Here is a 20361-nt window from a genome sequence, read left to right as displayed (position 1 = left end):
TCACTGTGTGTACAAGGCTGGAGGCAGGCTTTAAAGAGCTGCGTAGACAGCCAGTCAATGCATGTGCTGTGTAGTGTTGGGCATTTTGGCTCGTATCTCGCCCTGCTGCGATAATCACCTGAGAAAAGAGAACATCTTTTTCTGAGAGGTCACGCTAACATCTGATTTGTCACATGGGTTAGAGCAGGAAGATGAAAGAAGAAGTGGAGAAGGAAAAAAAACACAAGAAGAAGGGAAAAAAGGTCAGGAGCAAATCAAAGAAAGCCAAAGAGAAGATGAAATGAAAAAATCAATACAGAGAAGTACAAAAAGCCTCAAATTTGTTTTGTTCAACAAGCAAACTATCTGCTTCTCTAGTCTGATGTTATTGGTAATTTCAGGGTCTAAAAAGTTGCTTCAGTTTCCATAAACACAAACAGTGAAACACCATTAAGAGTTAAAAACAGTCCAAATTCTTTCAGCTCCAATAAAAAGATTAATGTGGCTGCCAGGTGTGACAATAAACTTTAACATCTAGTCATCCTTAAAAAAAAGGATCTATGATGTTTAGAGGGGCTAGAAGTTTGGTCCCAGTAACACGGTCCAGGTCTAAGGACCAGTTGGTGAACATCTGGCAACCACTGGTCGTTAAGCAAAAAGTGTGTATTCCTCTGGGATTATGTATTCCCTGAGTGCTATTAACACAGGCCTTAATGCCAGTCACCATCCCCCCCAGCAACTGCTGGTTACCAGAGGAAATTATGTAGTGGTTGCTGGCAGTTGCTAGTGTGAAATTGATCGCAAACAGCAAAAAGCCGGCAATCACTTGCTAACTAGTTGGGGAATGCACACCTATTTATGCCACCTATTTGAGGTTATAAGATGATCGCTGATTGGTTTCTGGGTTTGTGTGACTGAGGCCTTGACAGGAAGCCAGCTAGCTAGCTAGAACTTTGCTATAAATTGCTATAAATCTGGAAGTAAATGAAGATGGAAAACCAAATATCAGTGATGTTTGGAGGGTTAGTGAAGTTGGGTTATAGTTGGTTAGTAGGAGAGCTTTGGTTAGACTAATATAAACTATTGCTAATATAAACTAACGCGGCAAACCGCCGTTAGCGAGTTATGGTGGATTGCTCCGTGCGTGGGTCGATCCGCCATAACTCGCTAACCGAGGTTTGCCAAGTTAATGCAGTTATGGCGTTAACGTCATTTTAACGAGATTAACACTGACAACACTAATATAAAAACATGAGCACTGGGTAGGATGAAGGTTAAATTGTCTTCAATAAACGTAAACGCTGAGGGTCCTTGATTGGCACATTCAAACGCCATCATATAACAGGGAGGAGACACCAAAAATGGACTTTTTCGTACATCTGAGATGAGCCCATCTACAACATAAGGTTAGTCATTACCATGTTGATTGGTTTGGATTACTGGCTATGAAAAAGTCCTTAATGGTCTAAACCTTAGTAGGCCTCTGTGTGATTATTCCATAAGCTCTTCAATGTTTTGTTTCCAAGGCTGTAGTGTGCACTGTAATTTTTAAAATCTCAGTCGAATGATGTGCTACGCATGAATAGCGCCAATAAAAAGTAGAGGCAGAGAATGATGACCAAATACGGGGCTTGAGTCTACAAGAAAAACAACAGAGCAGCATGTTAAAAATACAAGCGTCTCATCCAACACAGCAAACGCTTTGACTTGGAGAAAGTGTTGTTATCGCATTGCTTAACAAAAAGATTGCCAGCACCATAGCCCCAGGAAATTAAAAGTATTATTTGATCTGCAGAGATGAGACTCTGTATATCTTTTACTCTTTTTAACCACAATGGCAAGGTGGCAGTTCAAAAGAAATGTGGAGGAAATCAAAGCAGAAAGTCACGGGTCCCCTCAGAAAATTCAAAGGCTTGAAGAAATATGAAACCTTCCTCCATTTCTGCTGAGAATGGAAATCACGTTTAGAACTGGATAATATCTGATCCGGCAAAAATAATCAGATTTCATACTACTTCACACCGAAGGCCAAGTGGACTCAGACTCAAAAGAGCAGGCTTTCATGGACTTAACTAAATACTCCAAAAGAGGGGTGTGAGGAAGCACACATGCCACAAATGTAGATCAAAGATCCAAAAACCAATCCATAATATCCCTTTTCCACTTTGTTTGTACCCAGAAAAACACAATTATAAAAAATAATGTGTGCAAATGGGGTTCTTCATTTTGTTAGTCTAACTTTGTTAGTTTCTTTGTGTTTTTGGTTTAAATGTAATCATTTGTTGCAAAAAAAATCCCAAACATATTGTAGATGATACTTATAGCTCTACTAAAGAAGTTAAACTTGCAGTTTGTTCATTCATTATTCACTTGCGGTTATAAAAACAATGAAGCACCAGCTAAGTGAAACTTCCAGGATTTAGAGTTCATTCCTGATCCACTTGTTCTTTTTAAACAGTGTTTCAAGTATGTGTGGCCATTAGTGGTTAGTGGTGGTAAAAGCCACTGGACTCCAGTGGTGTATGTGGTTATGTAGCTTCAGCGGACAGAAGGGACATTGTGTTTGATGATAATATTTAGCGTAACAGCCTGTGGGGAAACACATTCACAGTTTATAGCCGCAGACGGGATCGTGTTTACCCACTTCTATGGTTTGGGGTTTCATGAACTCACCTCGCTCTTTTTTTTCCTTTGAAAAGGAGTCAAACTTCCTGCGCAGAGATTTTCTTCGCTTGTGAGTTTCTGTGGGAAGAAAGAAAAGGTCACAGTCAATACAGTTTGTGGTGCTCAAGTATGTGTTTGCTTTAGTTTGAACAATGAAGTCTGTGTCACAGTCGGTCTGGGATGTCTGTCTTTTGTTACTGTTGTACATCAATGAGATGTGCCCATCACCAGCTTTTATCTGTACATGAACCCAAATACTACCATCCATCCATCCATTGTGTACTCCTTACTATAGAGTGAATTAGTTTAGTTTTACTTCATTTCCACTGTAGATTTGCTTTTTGTTTCAGCAGTCTGTATTAAATAGAAAAAAGTCTTTATTTCTGAAAATTATTTAGTTTTTGTAATTTTTCTATTAGTTTTAGATTTTTTTCTCTTTTTATAATATGATGTGTGTTGATCAGGGAAAGCGTTACAAAGTTTAGAACAAGTTTCATGACCCACGGAGAGAACACTAAACCCCCCAAAAAAACTGTGTATCTAAAACCCAGCATTTAAAATTTTTAACTAAATAAATTTCTAACAGTGTTACAGCATTATGTAAAATTGTCACAATTTTTAATGTACTAATTTCTGATTATGAATAATTATGAATTTTCCTTTTCTGGTGGGTTTTTTAAAACCTGATTGGTGTATTGACTGTCCTCGTCTGCTTCCCTGTATATAAAAGAAGTATTTCATTGGGACATTAAATTAGATTTAGGCTTTAAACAGCACTCGTTTGGATTTGTGTACATGAACACGAACTAATTAATTATATTTAAATGAGTCAAAGGAGCTTGCAAAGAAAAGCGTCTGGACTTCTTTAAGTTGCTTGAAGACGTTTCACCTCTCATCCGAGAAGCTTCTTCAGTTCTAAGGTCAAATGGTGGAGAGTCCCAGATATAAACCTAGTGGGAGTAACCCCCCACAGAGGGACAAAAGGACCCCTGATGATCCTCTAATCGCCTGAGCCAAGGTGTGAAACTGGGCGTGGGTCCCAATCAGCCAGAGTTTCGGGTATGTTCATTGTGAAACCTGGCCCCACCTTATCATGCGAATTCCTGAGGTCAGATGGCCCAGGATGTGAGTGGGCGTTAAGGCGTCTGGGAAGGGATCTCAAAACTGGATTGTAGATGGCAGAGAGTTGGTGTCGTAAACCCCCGCCTCTGTTCAAAGATGGTCGCTCACAGTGGACATAGATGGCTTCTTTCACTCCTCTTTCAAACCATCTGTCCTCTCTGTCCAAAATGTGAACATTGGCATCCTCGAAAGAGTGTCCTTTATCCTTAAGATGCAGATGGACTGCTAAGTCTGTGTTTTGGAGTTTTGTCTTTCGGGTGAACCAGTTTTTGTCTGAGCGTGTTGCTGGGTCTGAAATACACTGGGATGTCATGCTTGGAGAAAACTCTCCTGAGTTTCTCTGATACACCGGCTACATAGGGGATGACAATGTTGTTGCGTCTGTCCTTCTTATCCTCCCTCGCTGGTGTCTGGTCTTCTTTTCTGTGCCTCTTTGCTGACTTTAAGAACGCCCATTTAGGATAGCCGCACGTTTTGAGTGCTTCCTTTACATGTGTGTGTTCCTTCTTTTTTCCTTCAGGCTTAGAGGGAACATGTTCTGCCCGGTGGTGTTGGGTCCTAATTACTCCAAGTTTGTGTTCCAAAGGGTGATGGGAGTCAAAGAGGAGGTACTGGTCCGTGTGTGTGGGCTTCCGGTAAACTTAGATGTTGAGTTTGCCGTTCTCTTCAATGTGCACAGCGCAGTCCAGGAAAGGCAAACAGTTGTCCTTTGTGTCTTCCCTGGTGAACTTGATGTTTTTATCCACAGCATTAATGTGCGCAGTGAAGGATTCCACTTCTTGTGTCTTGATTTTGACCCAGGTGTCGTCCACATATCTGTACCAGTGGCTGGGTACTCTTCCTTTGAAAGAGCCAAGAGCCTTCCTTTCCACTTCCTCCATGTAAAGGTTGGCTACAATAGGTGACACGGGGGAGCCCATGGCACAGCCATGTTTTTGTCTGTAAAAGCCTTCGTTGTACTTGAAATATGTAGTGGTGAGGCAGAGGTCTAACAGTGTGCAAATCTGATCGGGTGTGAAGTTGGTCCTGTCCTCCAAGAAGCTGTCTTCTTGTAGTCGTTTTCTGACAGTCTCCACGGCCTCTGTGGTGGGTATGCAAGTGAAAAGAGAGACTTCACCGACAAGGTCCAGAAACTTACCCTGGATCCAGATGAAACCATGGTGTCCTTTGATGTAGTCTCTCTTTTCACTTGCATACCCACCACGGAGGCCGTGGAGACTGTCAAAAAACGACTACAAGAAGACAGCTCCTTGGAGGACAGGACCAACTTCACACCCGATCAGATCTGCACACTGTTAGACCTCTGCCTCACCACTACATATTTCAAATACAACGAAGGCTTCTACAGACAAAAACATGGCTGTGCCATGGGCTCCCCCGTGTCACCTATTGTAGCCAACCTTTACATGGAGGAAGTGGAAAGGAAGGCTCTTGGCTCTTTCAAAGGAAGAGTACCCAGCCACTGGTACAGATATGTGGACGACACCTGGGTCAAAATCAAGACACAAGAAGTGGAATCCTTCACTGCGCACATTAACGCTGTGGATAAAAACACCAAGTTCACCAGGGAAGACACAAAGGACAACTGTTTGCCTTTCCTGGACTGCGCTGTGCACTTTGAAGAGAACGGCAAACTCAACATCTAAGTTTACCGGAAGCCCACACACACGGACCAGTACCTCCTCTTTGACTCCCATCACCCTTTGGAACACAAACTTGGAGTAATTAGGACCCAACACCACCGGGCAGAACATGTTCCCTCTAAGCCTGAAGGAAAAAAGAAGGAACACACACATGTAAAGGAAGCACTCAAAACGTGCAGCTATCCTAAATGGGCGTTCTTAAAGTCAGCAAAGAGGTACAAAAAAGAAGATCAGACACCAGCGAGGGAGGATAAGAAGGACAGACGCAACAACATTGTCATCCCCTATGTAGCCGGTGTATCAGAGAAACTCAGGAGAGTTTTCTCCAAGCATGACATCCCAGTGTATTTCAGGCCCAGCAACACGCTCAGACAGAAACTGGTTCACCCGAAAGACAAAACGCCAAAACACAAACTTAACAATGTGGCGTATGCTGTACAGTGCAGCGAGGAATGCTCAGACCTCTACATTGGAGAGACCAAACAGCCACTTCACAAGCGCATGGCACAACACAGAAGAGCCACCTCCACAGGACAAGACTCAGCTGTCCATCTGCATCTTAAGGATAAAGGACACTCTTTCGAGGATGCCAATGTTCACATTTTGGACAGAGAGGACAGATGGTTTGAAAGAGGAGTGAAAGAAGCCATCTATGTCCACTGTGAGCGACCATCTTTGAACAGAGGCGGGGGTTTACGACACCAACTCTCTGCCATCTACAATCCAGTTTTGAGATCCCTTCCCAGACGCCTTAACGCCCACTCACATCCTGGGCCATCTGACCTCAGGAATTCGCATGATAAGGTGGGGCCAGGTTTCACAATGAACATACCCGAAACTCTGGCTGATTGGGACCCACGCCCAGTTTCACACCTTGGCTCAGGCGATTAGAGGATCATCAGGGGGTCCTTTTGTCCCTCTGTGGGGGGTCACTCCCACTAGGTTTATATCTGGGACTCTCCACCATTTGACCTTAGAACTGAAGAAGCTTCTCGGATGAGAGGTGAAACGTCTTCAAGCAACTTAAAGAAGTCCAGACGCTTTTCTTTGCAAGCTCCTTTGACTACGATGACCTGGATGACTGAGAACCTTCACAGATATATTTTAATGAATATTTTATGAGACCAGGCTGGTATATCAAAGGTATGTGGTGGAGTAAGTATAAATGTATTAAATCCATACTTATAACCTTGATCATGGAAGTAATATGTCCTTTTAAACAGACACCACCAATCAGGCTCACCCTCAATACGACATTTACTTTTTCTTTTCCTCTTCATCTCACTTGTTATCTTCTGCTTTCACCTCTTCCTCAGTTCCAAGACAAGAGCAGAACCTTTTCAATAGACTGAGTCTGTTTAGTGTTTTGGAATAGCCCACTCTGTCTAATGGCCCTTGACATGCTGGATGAAGGGAGATTTGTTGTTGCATGTGTGTATCTATAAGTAAGATACAAAGAGAGGTAAATAAATCGAGGAAAAGTGTTTTGAAGATAATAAGTGATTGTAAAAAAATGCCAAAACACAAAATGAGCTCTGCCAAAAAAGATTTTAAGACTGAAATCTACTTTAGTATGAGAAAAAAGGATGGAGAAAAGATTTATGATGTTCCTTGAAAATTCAATTTAAGGCAACACAGTACGACTACGCGCCTGTTTTTTCATGCAATTTAAATTTTGACATTTTAAATATATTTTACATAAATGTATTTGTGACCAAAATACAGATATTGTTTAGTAAAGCTTCACGATCGTACCCCCCACCATGCCTCGTAATTTCATAAAAGAAATGAAATCATCGTATTATAGTCAAGATTACTGATTGTTTACTGATTTAAATTTTTACACCTAATACTTACACTGGCAAGCTAGCTTAATACATGATAGCTGATTGCTATACAGCTTTCTTTTTGGCTCCTGACAGTATTTCTTCAAAAAAAAAAAAAAAAACAACCTCTGTTTAAACTCTATGTCAACTAAAAGACAAAAACAACCATTTCAGTTACCTTAAGGTGCTTTATATTGTAATGCAAAGACTGTATAGACTCCTACACTTTCTATAAAGGTCTTGGCTCATATTTGGATAGATGTAAAACCTCATTTTCATAAATTTCATAAAACTGAGAATGCAAACATTTGAGTGTACCTAATAATTTGGGGAAGATCTCTGATTAAATGTTTACCCTGCCTGGGTTTTTCCCCTTAACTTCAGTCAGAGCTGAAAAACAACCACTGCTGACATTTCTACTTCCTCTTCGCACTTTTTTAATAAAATACTGTGAACTACATCCCCAAAACAGAAAATCTGACGGTGTGTATGTTTTGTTACAAGTGGGATATTTTTTATTTTTAGGAACTCTACAGCCTCACACTCTGGCTTGTGTGGACGAAGCCTTTGTTTGCTTTAGCAAAGCTGCTGTTTAGAAATCACTAATTCAAAGTCAGACCTTTTCCCTATTAAGGAATCACTGCTGTTACCTTCATGGCAAGTAATGCTGCCCGGCCTGTTTGCGGCACTTTAAAGTACGGACATTCTTTTCCCTCTTTTTTCCTGCTTTAATCAAAAAAAATAAGAAAAAAAATGAAAGTAGCAGGGAGCAAATGAAGACTGCTGTGTGCTGCTGGGATAAAGAGGTCAAATTCTCATGACTGCAGGAAATTAAAGTTTATTTCCAAAGCACACAGCCCCTCCCATTGAACGCATGCCTCATCCAGCTGAGGCTGATCTGCTACTGATGAGTGTGTGCATGTACATGTGTATGATTACATAATGCACATTCACAGGGAGATAAGGTGACAGACAAGACAAAAACAAAGAGGGGATAAACAGCCCAGGCTTTGATGTTTAAAAGACTCTGCTACCTTCCTGCGCTCCGACTGAAGATGTTTGACGGAGGAAATCAAGGAAAATGATGCATTCAATGTCAATCACAGGTATCTAAAATCTCCTGCAGGCCTAATGAACAACCAGAAACATTTCATGCATGTTGCTACCTCTGCCAGATCTATTTTACAATCTATGACTGGCTGATTAAGAAGTTCAGAACCTCAACGTCACACTGTTTGTCTGAGCTGATTGTTAAACAGGCCACCTTTATTTATTACTGATGAACAGATGCATGGCTACTGTTTTGGATTTTATCTCCTAACCCCAGTTTACTATCCCATTTTGGTTGTTGTTTGTTTGTCTCTTCACCATTTTTGGCTGTGACTGATATTTGCAGCCCCTGAGATCAAGTGCACCGGATGCAGGGGGCCAAGGGACCACTGAATCCTTCCCATCTACTCCGAGACTTCTGGTAAAATAATTCTTTTAACTTCTTATTTGTGAGTAATACCACTGTGACTTTGAACTGAAACAATACTGGCAGGAGAGATGCTGTTGCGTTAGCCGATTGTTAGGTTTGCTTAATTATGTTCTTAGAGCCTTAAAAATCATCAGATCATACATGCACAATGAACATGGCTGCAATAATATGCAATAATATGAGTCAATTGCCTCGAACAGCCCATACTTTAAGCAATGTTTTACTCTGTGGTATTCTTTTTTTCATGTGTTGCAGGCATAGGAACCAAATACAAAACTAACGTAAACATAAGCAGGAAACACAGAGGCAAGTAACTGACACTGGGGATGGGTTGATAGATGTTTCAAACAATGCTCCAAAGTGTGGTTAAAAACACCCATGTCACATGACCATGGCTACATGTCACCGTGGTCACCATGGTGACAGGTCTCTCTAATTACACTGACTGCCTGTATGCTCATTATATACTGCCACTTCATTAGGTATACCTATTCAACTGCTCCTTTACACAAATATCAGCTAATCAGCTCTGTGCATTTAGACATGGGTGGTGGCTGATGAGGCCAAAGGAGAATGGTCAGACTGCTTCAAGGTGATAAGAAGGTAGGCAACAGTAACTCAAATAACTACTTGTGCATACAAAGGTATGCAGAAGAGCATCTCTGAAAATGAAACAAGGTAAACTTTGAAAGGGATGTGCTGCAGCAGCAGAGACCACAAAGTGTGTAACTCCTGTCAACTAAGAAAAGAGAACTGAGGCTAGTGAGGCGATGTTTTATCAGGCAACAGAGCATCATTTAAACTCCAGCCTAAGTATTATTGCTGACCACATCCATCCCTTTATGACCACAGTGTCCCATCTTCTGATGGCTGCTTCCAGCAGGATAACAAACCATGTCACAAAACTCAAATCATCTCAGACTGCTTTCTTGAACACAACAATGAGTTCACTGTACTCAAATGGCCTCCACGGTCACTTGATCTCAAGCGAACAGAGCACTTTTGGGATGTGGTGGAACAGGAGATTCGCATCATGGATGTGCAGCCCATAAATCTGCAGCAACTGTGGGATTCTGTCATGTCAATGTTTCCATGTTTCCAGCATTTTGTTGAATTAAGACAGTTCTGAAGTCCAATGCGGACCAACCCAGTACTAACAATGAGTAACCAGTGAAGCAGCCCGTGCTCATATATTTCAGATTATCAAAGCATTGAAAGTTTTTACTCTTTTTAATGCATAACTTTTTATATCTTGCTGCTATACCTGACTAGAAAATCATCATCTCAAAGACGCTCACCTGGTTTAATAAATATTTAAGGATCGTAAGCACAAATCCAACTACAGGTAAAAAGCCAAGAGTTTTAAGACTGAAATGATCCAGGGAAGTAATAAAAGGACAAAAAAGAAAAAGAAGGAAAACGAGAGGAAGTGGAGAGAGAGTTAGTTTGCAGTCCCTGCAGAGCAGCGACTCATAAAACAGGGCATGAGAATGAACTCCAGACCACACCAAATAAGAGAAAAATCTGTCACTCAAGTACCAACACACTTCACAAAGAATTCCTTGGACCCTGCCAGCAAAACTAAAAACCACACTTGTGATGCATACAACATTCAAATACCTGCATACGGGGGCCACACACGAAAATAAATGGAGAGTGGAATATATACAAACTGTACAAGCACACTGGAGAAGGTTTATGGGAGCGATTTGTCCTTCAGTTCCAGCAGGATGAAGCACCCAGAGAATAAAGGGAGCGGGCACATAGAGAGAAAAGTGAGATGAAACGCGAGGAATGAAAACACGTACGGAGATGGGGAGGGAAAAAAAAGCAACAAAAGACGGACTGGAGGGAGGGAGCGCAACGGGAGGTGATGCTGAGACTGTAATAGACTGGGTGGCCTGGAGAGATTACAGCCCAGGGGAGAAACCGAGGAGGAATATTCCCACACTTACTCAGAGAGCACTTTGTCTGTGAGACGGGCCGAGGAAACTTTTAGGCATATATACACTGTGAGCTTTTAGTTCATTTACACATGCACTTATATGGTCATTTACTACAAATAAAACAGTCTGTTAGGTTAAATAATCGATTTACGTTCTGCTTTTCTTACACAAACCTCTCCGGTTAATTAAGTTCTTCACATCTGCTGCTGCTCATTAACCAAAAAGTTGACTTCATAAAGAAACAAGGAAAGTATGAATGTGAGCTGTTTTACAAGCTGCACGCCGTCTCGCTCTCACTGGGTTTACGTATCTTGGAAGAAACTGTTTGGGTCAGTGAGTCTGCTGTTTACAACATCACTAAATCAAAGCCGGCTCTTTTTCAGGAACACAAGGCATTTAAAGCAGCCAAGTTTATTTCGTCCACGTGGGATATTTGTGAAGTTTATGTTGGAGCATTAAAATCACATATGCTAAGGACATCTACCATGATAGTAGTGATCACCACGGGGGGGTGGGGGGGACAAAAACAAGTAAGAAAACAGATGGTATAAAGTGAATTAGTCATCTTTCCCATTAACGTTACTGTTTAATTGAACCCTGACCTGATGGGACAAACACACATATGAACAAGAGAGAAGAACAAGATTTCCCAAAAGCACGGAGCACGGGGAGTCTCACAGGATGTGTGACACATTAGAAACATTGTCTGCTAAAAGTAGATTTTCTTGGAGCATTAATATCAAAACAAGTGTTCACTCTAAAGTGTATTTACATTGTAAGGGCATAAAACGTGACTCACAACATGGGTAACATATGCGTTACAAAGGTTCCTCTCTTGTGAGACTTTAAGTAATGCGAGAAGCCAATAAATTTGTAACAGAGCATTGGACAGACTAAACAAGATCCCACAGAGCAACAATGATACCATTAGATGAGCAAAAGTAGCGTTTTATGTCACAACATCATTAAAAGATTACTGGACAAATTTCCATTATATTAGTGCAAAACATTGACATAGAAGTTCACTTACAGATGCTTAATCTTGTGCTAAACATAGCTAAAAATGTCCTCTTTTTACAAGGGTAATCACAATATGTGTTGCCTGAAGCCAGAAGTTTCCAGGGCGTCTTCGCACTAAATTCCACCACACATACTTATTTTGGACATGTGTGAAAATCCGAAAGAGCTGCTGAAAGAAATAGACTTTGAGTTTGTTTTGGATGCCTCAGATGTTTGTCAGACATCCAGAGAGTGGACATCTAGCGAGCGACTAGACCTTCAAACAAAGCCTTGTATGTACAGATACCCAGATACTTCGGTGAACAACCAAAACACCCACACGTTCGAAACTTTTAAAGCTGATTTAAACATCTAAAGACCTCCAACAAAAGGTCCTGAACTTTGTAGATCAGTCAAATGCAGAAAGTTTAAACATCCACAGACGTCTTGAACGTTTCTGTCCAGTGCTGGGTTCCTCTCTCCTTATGTTGTCACCGCTACAAACAATGAGTGAGGAAAACAAAAAAAAAATACAACTTAGAAGGCACACTTTGAATCTGTTGAGCTGCAGCACGGACCGGCAAATTTAATGAGAAAAGAGAACTGACACACATCATATATTTGAGCATATTTATTTGTTAAGTGAATATTAAAAGATAGTGCAGCTGGTGTTACCAGTTCTCCAATGCAGTCAATAGACTTTAAAAGATTGCCACTTGATGTCTCCTGATGAATAAAGAGATCCTGACAGAAAATCTCATGCTGGGCATTTTTGAATCTGACCAACCAAGAGTTAGCCATTTGGTTATCGTTAGATGCACCTGTTTGCGTATCCTGTTTTTCCTCTATTTCATTCTAATAGTGACCACAATTTACTAAATGAACAAATATTTTATTAAATAAGACTAAATAACAACTGAGACAGTAAACTCATTGAGAAAGTTTACTGAGATGAAGGGCGAGGAGGCAGAGAGATGATTTTGTCTATATTTCTGTGCAGCTGGGTTTGTTTTGGCAACCACAGAATTTACGTTTATGGCGATTTTCAGGCAGCCACATCCATCGTTTATGTGAAGATTGAATCACAGCTAGAACATGAGGCCAGTGTAAAACCTGCAGGTAAAAAGGGCAATGCAGGTGTTTTATTTAAATATGCTCAAGTTAAAGCAGCTAATTCAGAAGGTCTCATGTAGTGGAACCTATAAAAACCTCATGGGACTTTAAACGACGCAGAAAATGGGAGAATTTTTTTCCCCATGTATTCATGTGTGGATTGTAAATAGTTAAATAGTCCTATTATGTTGTAAGAAACTGGGACTGTTGTGGAGGGCCGCTCAGATAAGTGCGGCTCTCTACAACAGTCCAAGCTTCTTATGTGGGCCATTGGAAAAATGAATTCCCCACTCGTGCTTTGGATAATTTTAGGCATGAAATTAAGGTGAATTAAATTACACTTCTTTTTTTTTCATTAACACAGGAATTTTGTTTACAAAAAATCTCCACAAGGGCCTGTAGGCCCATTTTGGTGCATGCATGCATTGTGAAAAGTTGCAGAAGTAAAGTGGTCGTATCCCAATTGTAAATTTTATACTCAAGGGGAATTGTAAAGCCCTTGATATAATTGAGCTCCACTGTTTATTTGAAAACTTAAGTATACCCAGCCTCAATCAGTGACGTAGTCAAAGTTGAGGAGGTTGAAGGGTTAATAACCCTGCAAGAGAACAGTAGTATGGAAGAGAGCTTCTGAGTCTGAGAAAAGAGGCTTACATACCAGCTGGTCTCACAGGCGAAAAGCCACCAACAGATCCTGATCATACAAAGACACCAGTTGAATATTTCCATATTTCCTCAGCATCAGCCCCAGTGATCCTCCTGACCTCACTGACCCTAGGCCTCAATAAACACAAGAGGAAACCTCCTGGTCTGCAATCTGTGAGGTGTGTGAGGAATTTGCAGTTTATTAGTGAATCTAGCCCACTTTATTAGATGGCTTGAGTCCTTCAGAGTTCAAAAGGGTACACAAGATTTGCATGTAGGTCTGATGTAAGACTAAGAAAACCAAGCACCACCAAAGCCTGAATTTGGGCAACTCAGTGTGGCAAGAATTAATTTAAACTACATGAAACACTGCTATATCACTTTGTCTCCTTCACCACCACCTTTACAATTCAGTTCAGATACAGTTTGTAAAATATCAACAGTATATGTCAGTGTACAGCAGATTGCACTGTAATTTGGTTTTCTTACTCCTCCCAATTCAAGTCCATAACCCTTGACACAGTGGGTACCTTCCTCTGTAAGTAAGTATAGCCTGTCAGTCTAATGTTTCCATTAGTCAACAATTTGTGTCCATGTCTTTTTTGTTCTGTCTGATGACAGCGATACTGACGTGAGTCGCTAACTTTTCTCTTGCTAAGAGCTGCTGTTAGCTGTTGTTTTTGTTACTGTTAGCTGCTTTTAGCCAGCACTGGTGAAACTTTCTTTGAAATAGATCAAACCTTATTGTATCCGGATACTCACTCAATAAACTGATGCAACGTGAGAATGTAACTTTTTATAAGAGGTAAAGTGTGATTTTTAAGCTACTCGAGCCTAACGTTAGCTGGCATAATTTTAGGTAATGTTAGCTAGCATTAGCTAATGTTAGCTTATAACCAGCTTTTATTGTTGGTTAGCTGGCTTCTTTTCAGCCGTCACATCTGCTGAAAAGAAGTAACTGCCACAATATTAGGAACAAATAAAAATATTTATGCGTGTTTATGTGTCAGTTCAGGAGAGGAAGTTTGAGTCAAGGAAGAGGATGAGGTATAAATGAGGGCGGGGAACGAAATCGTGAGAAAGTGAAAATGGAAATATATATGCACAAATATCAAATAGTCATGTATAGTTTGGAAGAACTAATTCATTAAATTACAAGTAACCCATAAGGTGTACTACATGTGTGCCAAGTCTCTAGCCACATAGCCTACTTGGTGGAACGACAATGACCATCTCAACAACGCACAGGTTACAACCCCTGTTAATGTGCTGACATTTGAACCTATGCTTCATCAGTCACCATTTTTACATTGTTACACGAAAACTAAATAGCCATATCTGGAAAACCCACACCCCTGTAAAAGCAGTGTTTATGCAACACTACTGCATAAATCAATTGTATTAACATTCAACAATTCGTCCACAATTGTGGGAGTTCCTGCTGCAACAGGTGTCTCCCATAGCACATTTTGCCATAATGACTCACACCAGGACAGCTGCACAAGTTTAAAATCAGAAACAAAACAATACCAGCTAGACTATGACTTGGAAACAGCAGTACTGGTCGGTGGTTTAAGAAGTGAATATTACCCAGCTATCTCATATCATCACCCCTAGGGTGGGAAAAAAGACAAATCATGACCCTATCCAATGCTATTTGAGATAAAGAGTCAATTAACAGAAATCACGTTGCCTCCCTTTCCCCTTCCTTATCAATCTGACACCCTGGATTCTGCTCCAGATGATCCTTAATGTCTTCCTGCTTTATGCTCATTCCTCAGATTCACAGACAAGCTGTTATGGCTCCCCTGGCAGACTGAGTTGTTGTTTTTGCTTTAGGGCAGTTCAGTCTAAGTTTGGCTGAGTGTGGCTAACCAAACTGGCGCCATACTCACCAGGTCATCGTGAACTTTTATTCTCAAACCTCATGACGACCAATCCGCCTCACCACTAAGACTGACTAATGAAATTTAACTGCATTAAATTGGCAGCAATGGTGACAAAAACAAAGTTGTCCTTCATCAGTTTCACTATTCTGGGAAGCTATTGTAATGGAATAACTATCATGCCCTGTCCCTATGAATTTAATGGTCGGACATAGCATTTTTTCATGTTTTTAAACCTTTGGTAAATGGCCTGTATTTATATAGCGCTTTACTAGTCCCTAAGGACCCCAAAGCGCTTTACATATCCAGTCATCCACCCATTCACACACACATTCACACACTGGTGATGGCAAGCTACATTGTAGCCACAGCCACCCTGGGGCGCACTGACAGAGGCGAGGCTGCCGGACACTGGCGCCACCAGGCCCTCTGACCACCACCAGTAGGCAACGGGTGAAGTGTCTTTACCTCCTTGCCTTCCCTACAGGGGATTGTGCCAAATTTAAAAACTGATTTGCAACTTAAATGCTATTTCAGAAATCAACAGAAACACAAAACATACTCTGGCAACACTTGAACTCTGGCTATCACATGTCTATGCAAGTTACACAAAGTTTAGGCCCATTTCCAAACAATTGCTTTCGCATGTGACTTAACAGCATTCTCAATTATGTGTCAGAGGAAACTGATTTTCTCTCAGATTGGGGTTATTTGTTATGTTCCACAATTACTTAAGTAACTTATTTACTATTTATAGTTTAGCTTTTCTAAAGTTGCCCATTTTCAGTAAACCAATAAAACGTAAGCCGATGTAGGACTTGGCAGCCTGGAAACCCAGAAATTACAGGTTATCCTTCCATGATGGTCAATGTAACGAAGGGTGTCTTTTAACTCAAATAATGCTGCTTTTTTTTATTAAAAAAATCAAACCAAATCCTTTGATGCCTCAAAACCAGTAAAACCTAATACTATGAAACCAAGGTAATAAGGAGGTAGATGTGACTAAGAAGGATAATCCTCAAGACTTTTATATCCTCCTGAGAACCAAGGACAAAAGAATATTCCTATTTAACTTTATTTATGATTTCCTGCCTCTTTGGAGCTAAAAGAAGCCACCCAAACACATGACATATTAATATAAAGCCCAGGATGTCCTCTGTTTAGTGCCTCAGGAGTTAGTAGGGTAGTTCAAACAAGTCAGAAGATACAGACTAAAAACAAATTCCCATTACAGAGGGCATAAATGAATAGGCCAGTACTCAGGATGATATGGCAGACAAAGGTTCAACTCCCATGACGCCCATTTTTGTTTAGTCCCAGATTCCATCAGTCCAAATTCTTTCGGGTAAAGATCAAATATGTATGCCTTAAACTAACATTTTTTTTTTTTTAAATCTTGAATATTCGAGCCTCCAAATCAATAAAGGTAGTATATGAGTGCTAATAAAAAATGGAAGTACTTTGGAAAATATTGAGGAATCGAGTTAAGAAATCAGTTTACACTCAACCACCATCAGATCCTTTAGAAACACCATCTCTGTCCTTCCCCCTTACCTTTAGGGATGCTGATCTTGAAGTCCAGGTCCCTCTCCTCCAGGTGGTACAAAGCGACTTCCTGTAACCTGGCTCGCTCCAGCTCCGATAGGCTCTGGATGGGAACTGGCTGTAACCGCACGCTCTGTCCCAACATGGTGGCCCACGTGTGATCCCCCTGCAGAGAAAAGAGATGGTTAAAGGATACAGAGGACACAAAAATACCTATAGAAACACAAGCCATTAATCAACAGGTACCAGATGGTCTTCAAACTAAAAAAACAAAACAAAAATCTCCACTGACATGCAATCTCTGACCATTGCCAACCAACCATCAACTACTTAAAAGGCAAAAAAAATCTTCAAAAGCAAAAACAGAGAATTCAGCTGTGAGCTTTGCTTTTATCACTGTGTAACAAGATAAAGAAAGAGACCATGTTTCTTGTCAAAAAAGTCAGCGCGTTCATTTGTTTTCACTAGTCTTAAGCCTGTATTTATTTTTATTCTTAGCCTTTTATTACAAAAACCTATTGTGATGCCCTTTTTGTCTGTTGACCTTGAGATCTTTGCACAGTGAAAGCTCATTAAATCTCTGCAGACACAACCTGACCTTTTAAAAAAGGGGGAAATCCACAAGTTTAACACAGGAAGCCTGCATTTGTCATAACAACAAACCTAAATTACATTGCATATTTTATACTAAGTCTTCTGTGGCTCTAGATGAGCCTGTTTATAAGGTTTATTGGGGCCAATCTTGGTATAAAACTGCTTGATTAAAAAAAATAACTCAACTTTAGTAATTTCGAAGAATAACCCTTTCTAACTCATACAAAAAAGAAAAAACAAAACAGGAAATTAAAAACACTGTATCAAGGATTTCTACTGTTTTACTTAGTGAGGTTTAATCTACAAACATTTTCAGCTTTTTTCTGCTTGAAGGCAACATGATAATAATATTGGTGCATCAATAAATGGAAGTACTATAAGAAGTAACCATTACCAACTGCAACTCCAGATTAGCCTGCTTTACTGTATCTCATATTGATAAAATGTTATTAATCAAAAGGTATTCCGATTTCTTTAAATCTATCTTTGCTTAGAGCCTAGATACCCCCTTAATTCTCTAGCAGGCTGCCAAACATCTTCATAGCGAGCACTGGCTAAAGCTGGAAAATATTAAGATTATACAACAGTGTACAAACAGGACCTGATCTTGAATGGACAACAGGGAAATTAAATCTGCTTTTAAAAATGAGTTTTCACCATTCCTCATTTAAATATTTATCTTCTGAAACAATATTCAAAAACTCACCACACTATCAATGCCCTAGCAATTTCGAACTATTTCAAGGTGGGAATTTTACATTTTCAAGTAACTTGGAGGGAAACTTCTAAATCCATCCCAAAGCAAGTTTCGCAGTTTTCACATTTTTGTGATTTTTTTCCCTAAACTTAAGGGTTAGGGTTATTATTGTATTATTTAATGTAAGTAAGGCTTTTTTGTCCATTGTGGCAACAGTTTGAAGCCCAAAATATTAAAATGCTACTATCTCTGTAAGGTGGTAAGATTGAACTGCACAGTTTAAACACAAAGTCATAGATGGTATACATTGTAACGTATCACTGTACACACACTATATATTCTCATGCTCCTTAGTTTACTTGAAGGCCCAAAGTGTTAAGAAGTACTTCTTTGCTGTGGTAAACATTTCAGTGGTTGAGACACAGTCACAGATCGAATAAGCTAAGAATTAGCTTAAAGTCTTTTGAAGGCATTGTAAGTGTTAGGGCTGATCCCAGTTTCTCTTTGGAAATGTGGAGAACATTCAATTTTAACCTCAATACGGTTTACCTTCTACTAGATTCTCACCGAGCAGCAAGTAGGAGGGCAAGGAGCTAAATCACAGAGCTAATAAATAAGGATGGAGATGAAGAGTAGAAGAAGAATGGTAGAATCAAGAGATTTTAAGAGATGCTAAGAAAACAGGAAAAACAATATCAGGTGAATATTGAGAGGAAGCGCGGAGGGGTAATGGGGGGAGTGTTTAATGGAGGGATGAAGCGGCCGCAGGTTAATAAGAAGCATACAATCTCATTCCAGATCTTAAGTCTGTGCTCCACAACCCGTTCACCCTGTCAGACAAGCATGTGTTTCTAATATATGCATGCTGTGCGACTTTTCAGAGAGCCCAAGCGTATAGGAACTGTGCAAATCAAGTAACCAATACGTCCAAACTGTCTTTAGCAACTCGTTGATTTACTTCTATGATCTGAGGTGACTTCAAACCACCTCTGTTTGCCACGATGCCAATGGTTGTTCTGGTTCACCACATTGGGGTTAGGTTCCCCACTCTTGTTGGAGGATTGTGCCAACTTCTGTAATCTTTTAGTTTGTAAAAATTACGTCCAGATGGGATAACTTTACATCTTTGTGCCTCAAATTCTTGTGGCGTGTGGTTAAATGAAACCGCATGGGAAGTTTGTAGGGAAACGTCTCTTTGTTAAAAACTAAAGGAGATCCGAAACATGAGAAGAAGGTCCTAAGCCAAAAAGATCTAAAGACCCCACTTTAGACTTTGACTATGCATTGTATTCAATAAACATTTAAAGTACTTTGGATGAAATAATATTCTCCACGGGTGTCAGATACAATTAGCAAGGAAAAAGTAAAATATGACAAAAAATGTAGAAGAGAAGAACTTTATACTGAAAAACTATTAACTAATAGGATCATATTTAGTGACAATATGTTTCTCTGCTGATTATTCTAAAAAAAAATTGACAAACTGTCGGTCAACTCCCAAACTAAAGCTGAACTTCATGAAACTTCGTGAAAAGCCGGAACATAGCATCAAAGTTGAGATGACCTAGTCGTCATCCACACCCTCCTCCTCCCTGACCTCCAAATTTGGATTGTTTTGTAGATAAGAATAGTTTTGTTCAGCAACACAAATCAAAAGATTAAAGGTTGTGATTACATCACCAACTGCTGTGAAATTTGTTTTGTACTAATAACTCCACAGCAGTCTAAAGAAACTGGCTGCAGTTCAGGGTGTAGCATATGGTGCTCATGAGCTAGCCCCAAATGAAATGGCTAGTAGACCCAACCCACTTTTTATTTTCCAGTCCAGAAAAAGACCACTAATATTATGTTTATGGATTTTAATTGTTCCCATAAAACACTAGCATGCTGCTGATGCATGCCAGTTGGTCTAGTAAGGTTTTACAAACAGTTATAAACAACAGCTAACATGAGAATTGTGGTTAAATCACAACAGACATTTGTACATGTGTCCAAAAAACAGCTGCTTGTGGTGGTCAAATGTTAACCGCTATCAGATATAGATAGCAGATTACAATTAAAGTGCCATAAAGTGGTTCTTTGTACCCGGAGGTCAAGTTCAAGGCTCGTATGATAGGTTGATATAAACATTTATGACAACCTTTTATACATAAAAATATTTAGTAAGTATGACTTCACACTTCTCACAGTTGTGTTATTTCTTGTGTCTTCTCGCTTTGTTC

At 40.1% G+C, this 20361-nt stretch overlaps 1 protein-coding gene and 1 long non-coding RNA gene across 3 annotated transcripts in view; one reads left to right on the top strand and one right to left on the bottom strand.

Annotated features, from left to right (window-relative positions):
• Positions 1 to 20361, bottom strand: part of arhgap36 (Rho GTPase activating protein 36) — an 80183-nt gene that overhangs the window by 22827 nt on the left and 36995 nt on the right. For both annotated transcript variants that reach the window (XM_026162571.1, XM_026162573.1), the window contains exons 2-3: positions 16858 to 17014; positions 2653 to 2721 (exon numbers count right to left, since the gene is read on the bottom strand). In XM_026162571.1, the coding sequence (XP_026018356.1) occupies positions 2653 to 2721; positions 16858 to 17014 (226 nt within the window). The remainder of the gene's footprint in view (positions 1 to 2652; positions 2722 to 16857; positions 17015 to 20361) is intronic.
• LOC113019074 (uncharacterized) lies at positions 8073 to 9317 on the top strand. The gene is made up of 3 exons (XR_003271934.1): positions 8073 to 8340; positions 8631 to 8705; positions 8970 to 9317. It is a non-coding gene; the product is annotated as an uncharacterized LOC113019074 (long non-coding RNA).

Source organism: Astatotilapia calliptera, chromosome 3 (assembly GCF_900246225.1).
Source record: "Astatotilapia calliptera chromosome 3, fAstCal1.2, whole genome shotgun sequence".
In the NCBI taxonomy this organism is placed as follows: Eukaryota; Metazoa; Chordata; class Actinopteri; order Cichliformes; family Cichlidae; genus Astatotilapia; species Astatotilapia calliptera.
The sequence above is the reverse complement of the archived record's forward strand: the minus strand, read 5'-3'. Positions and strand labels throughout refer to the sequence as shown.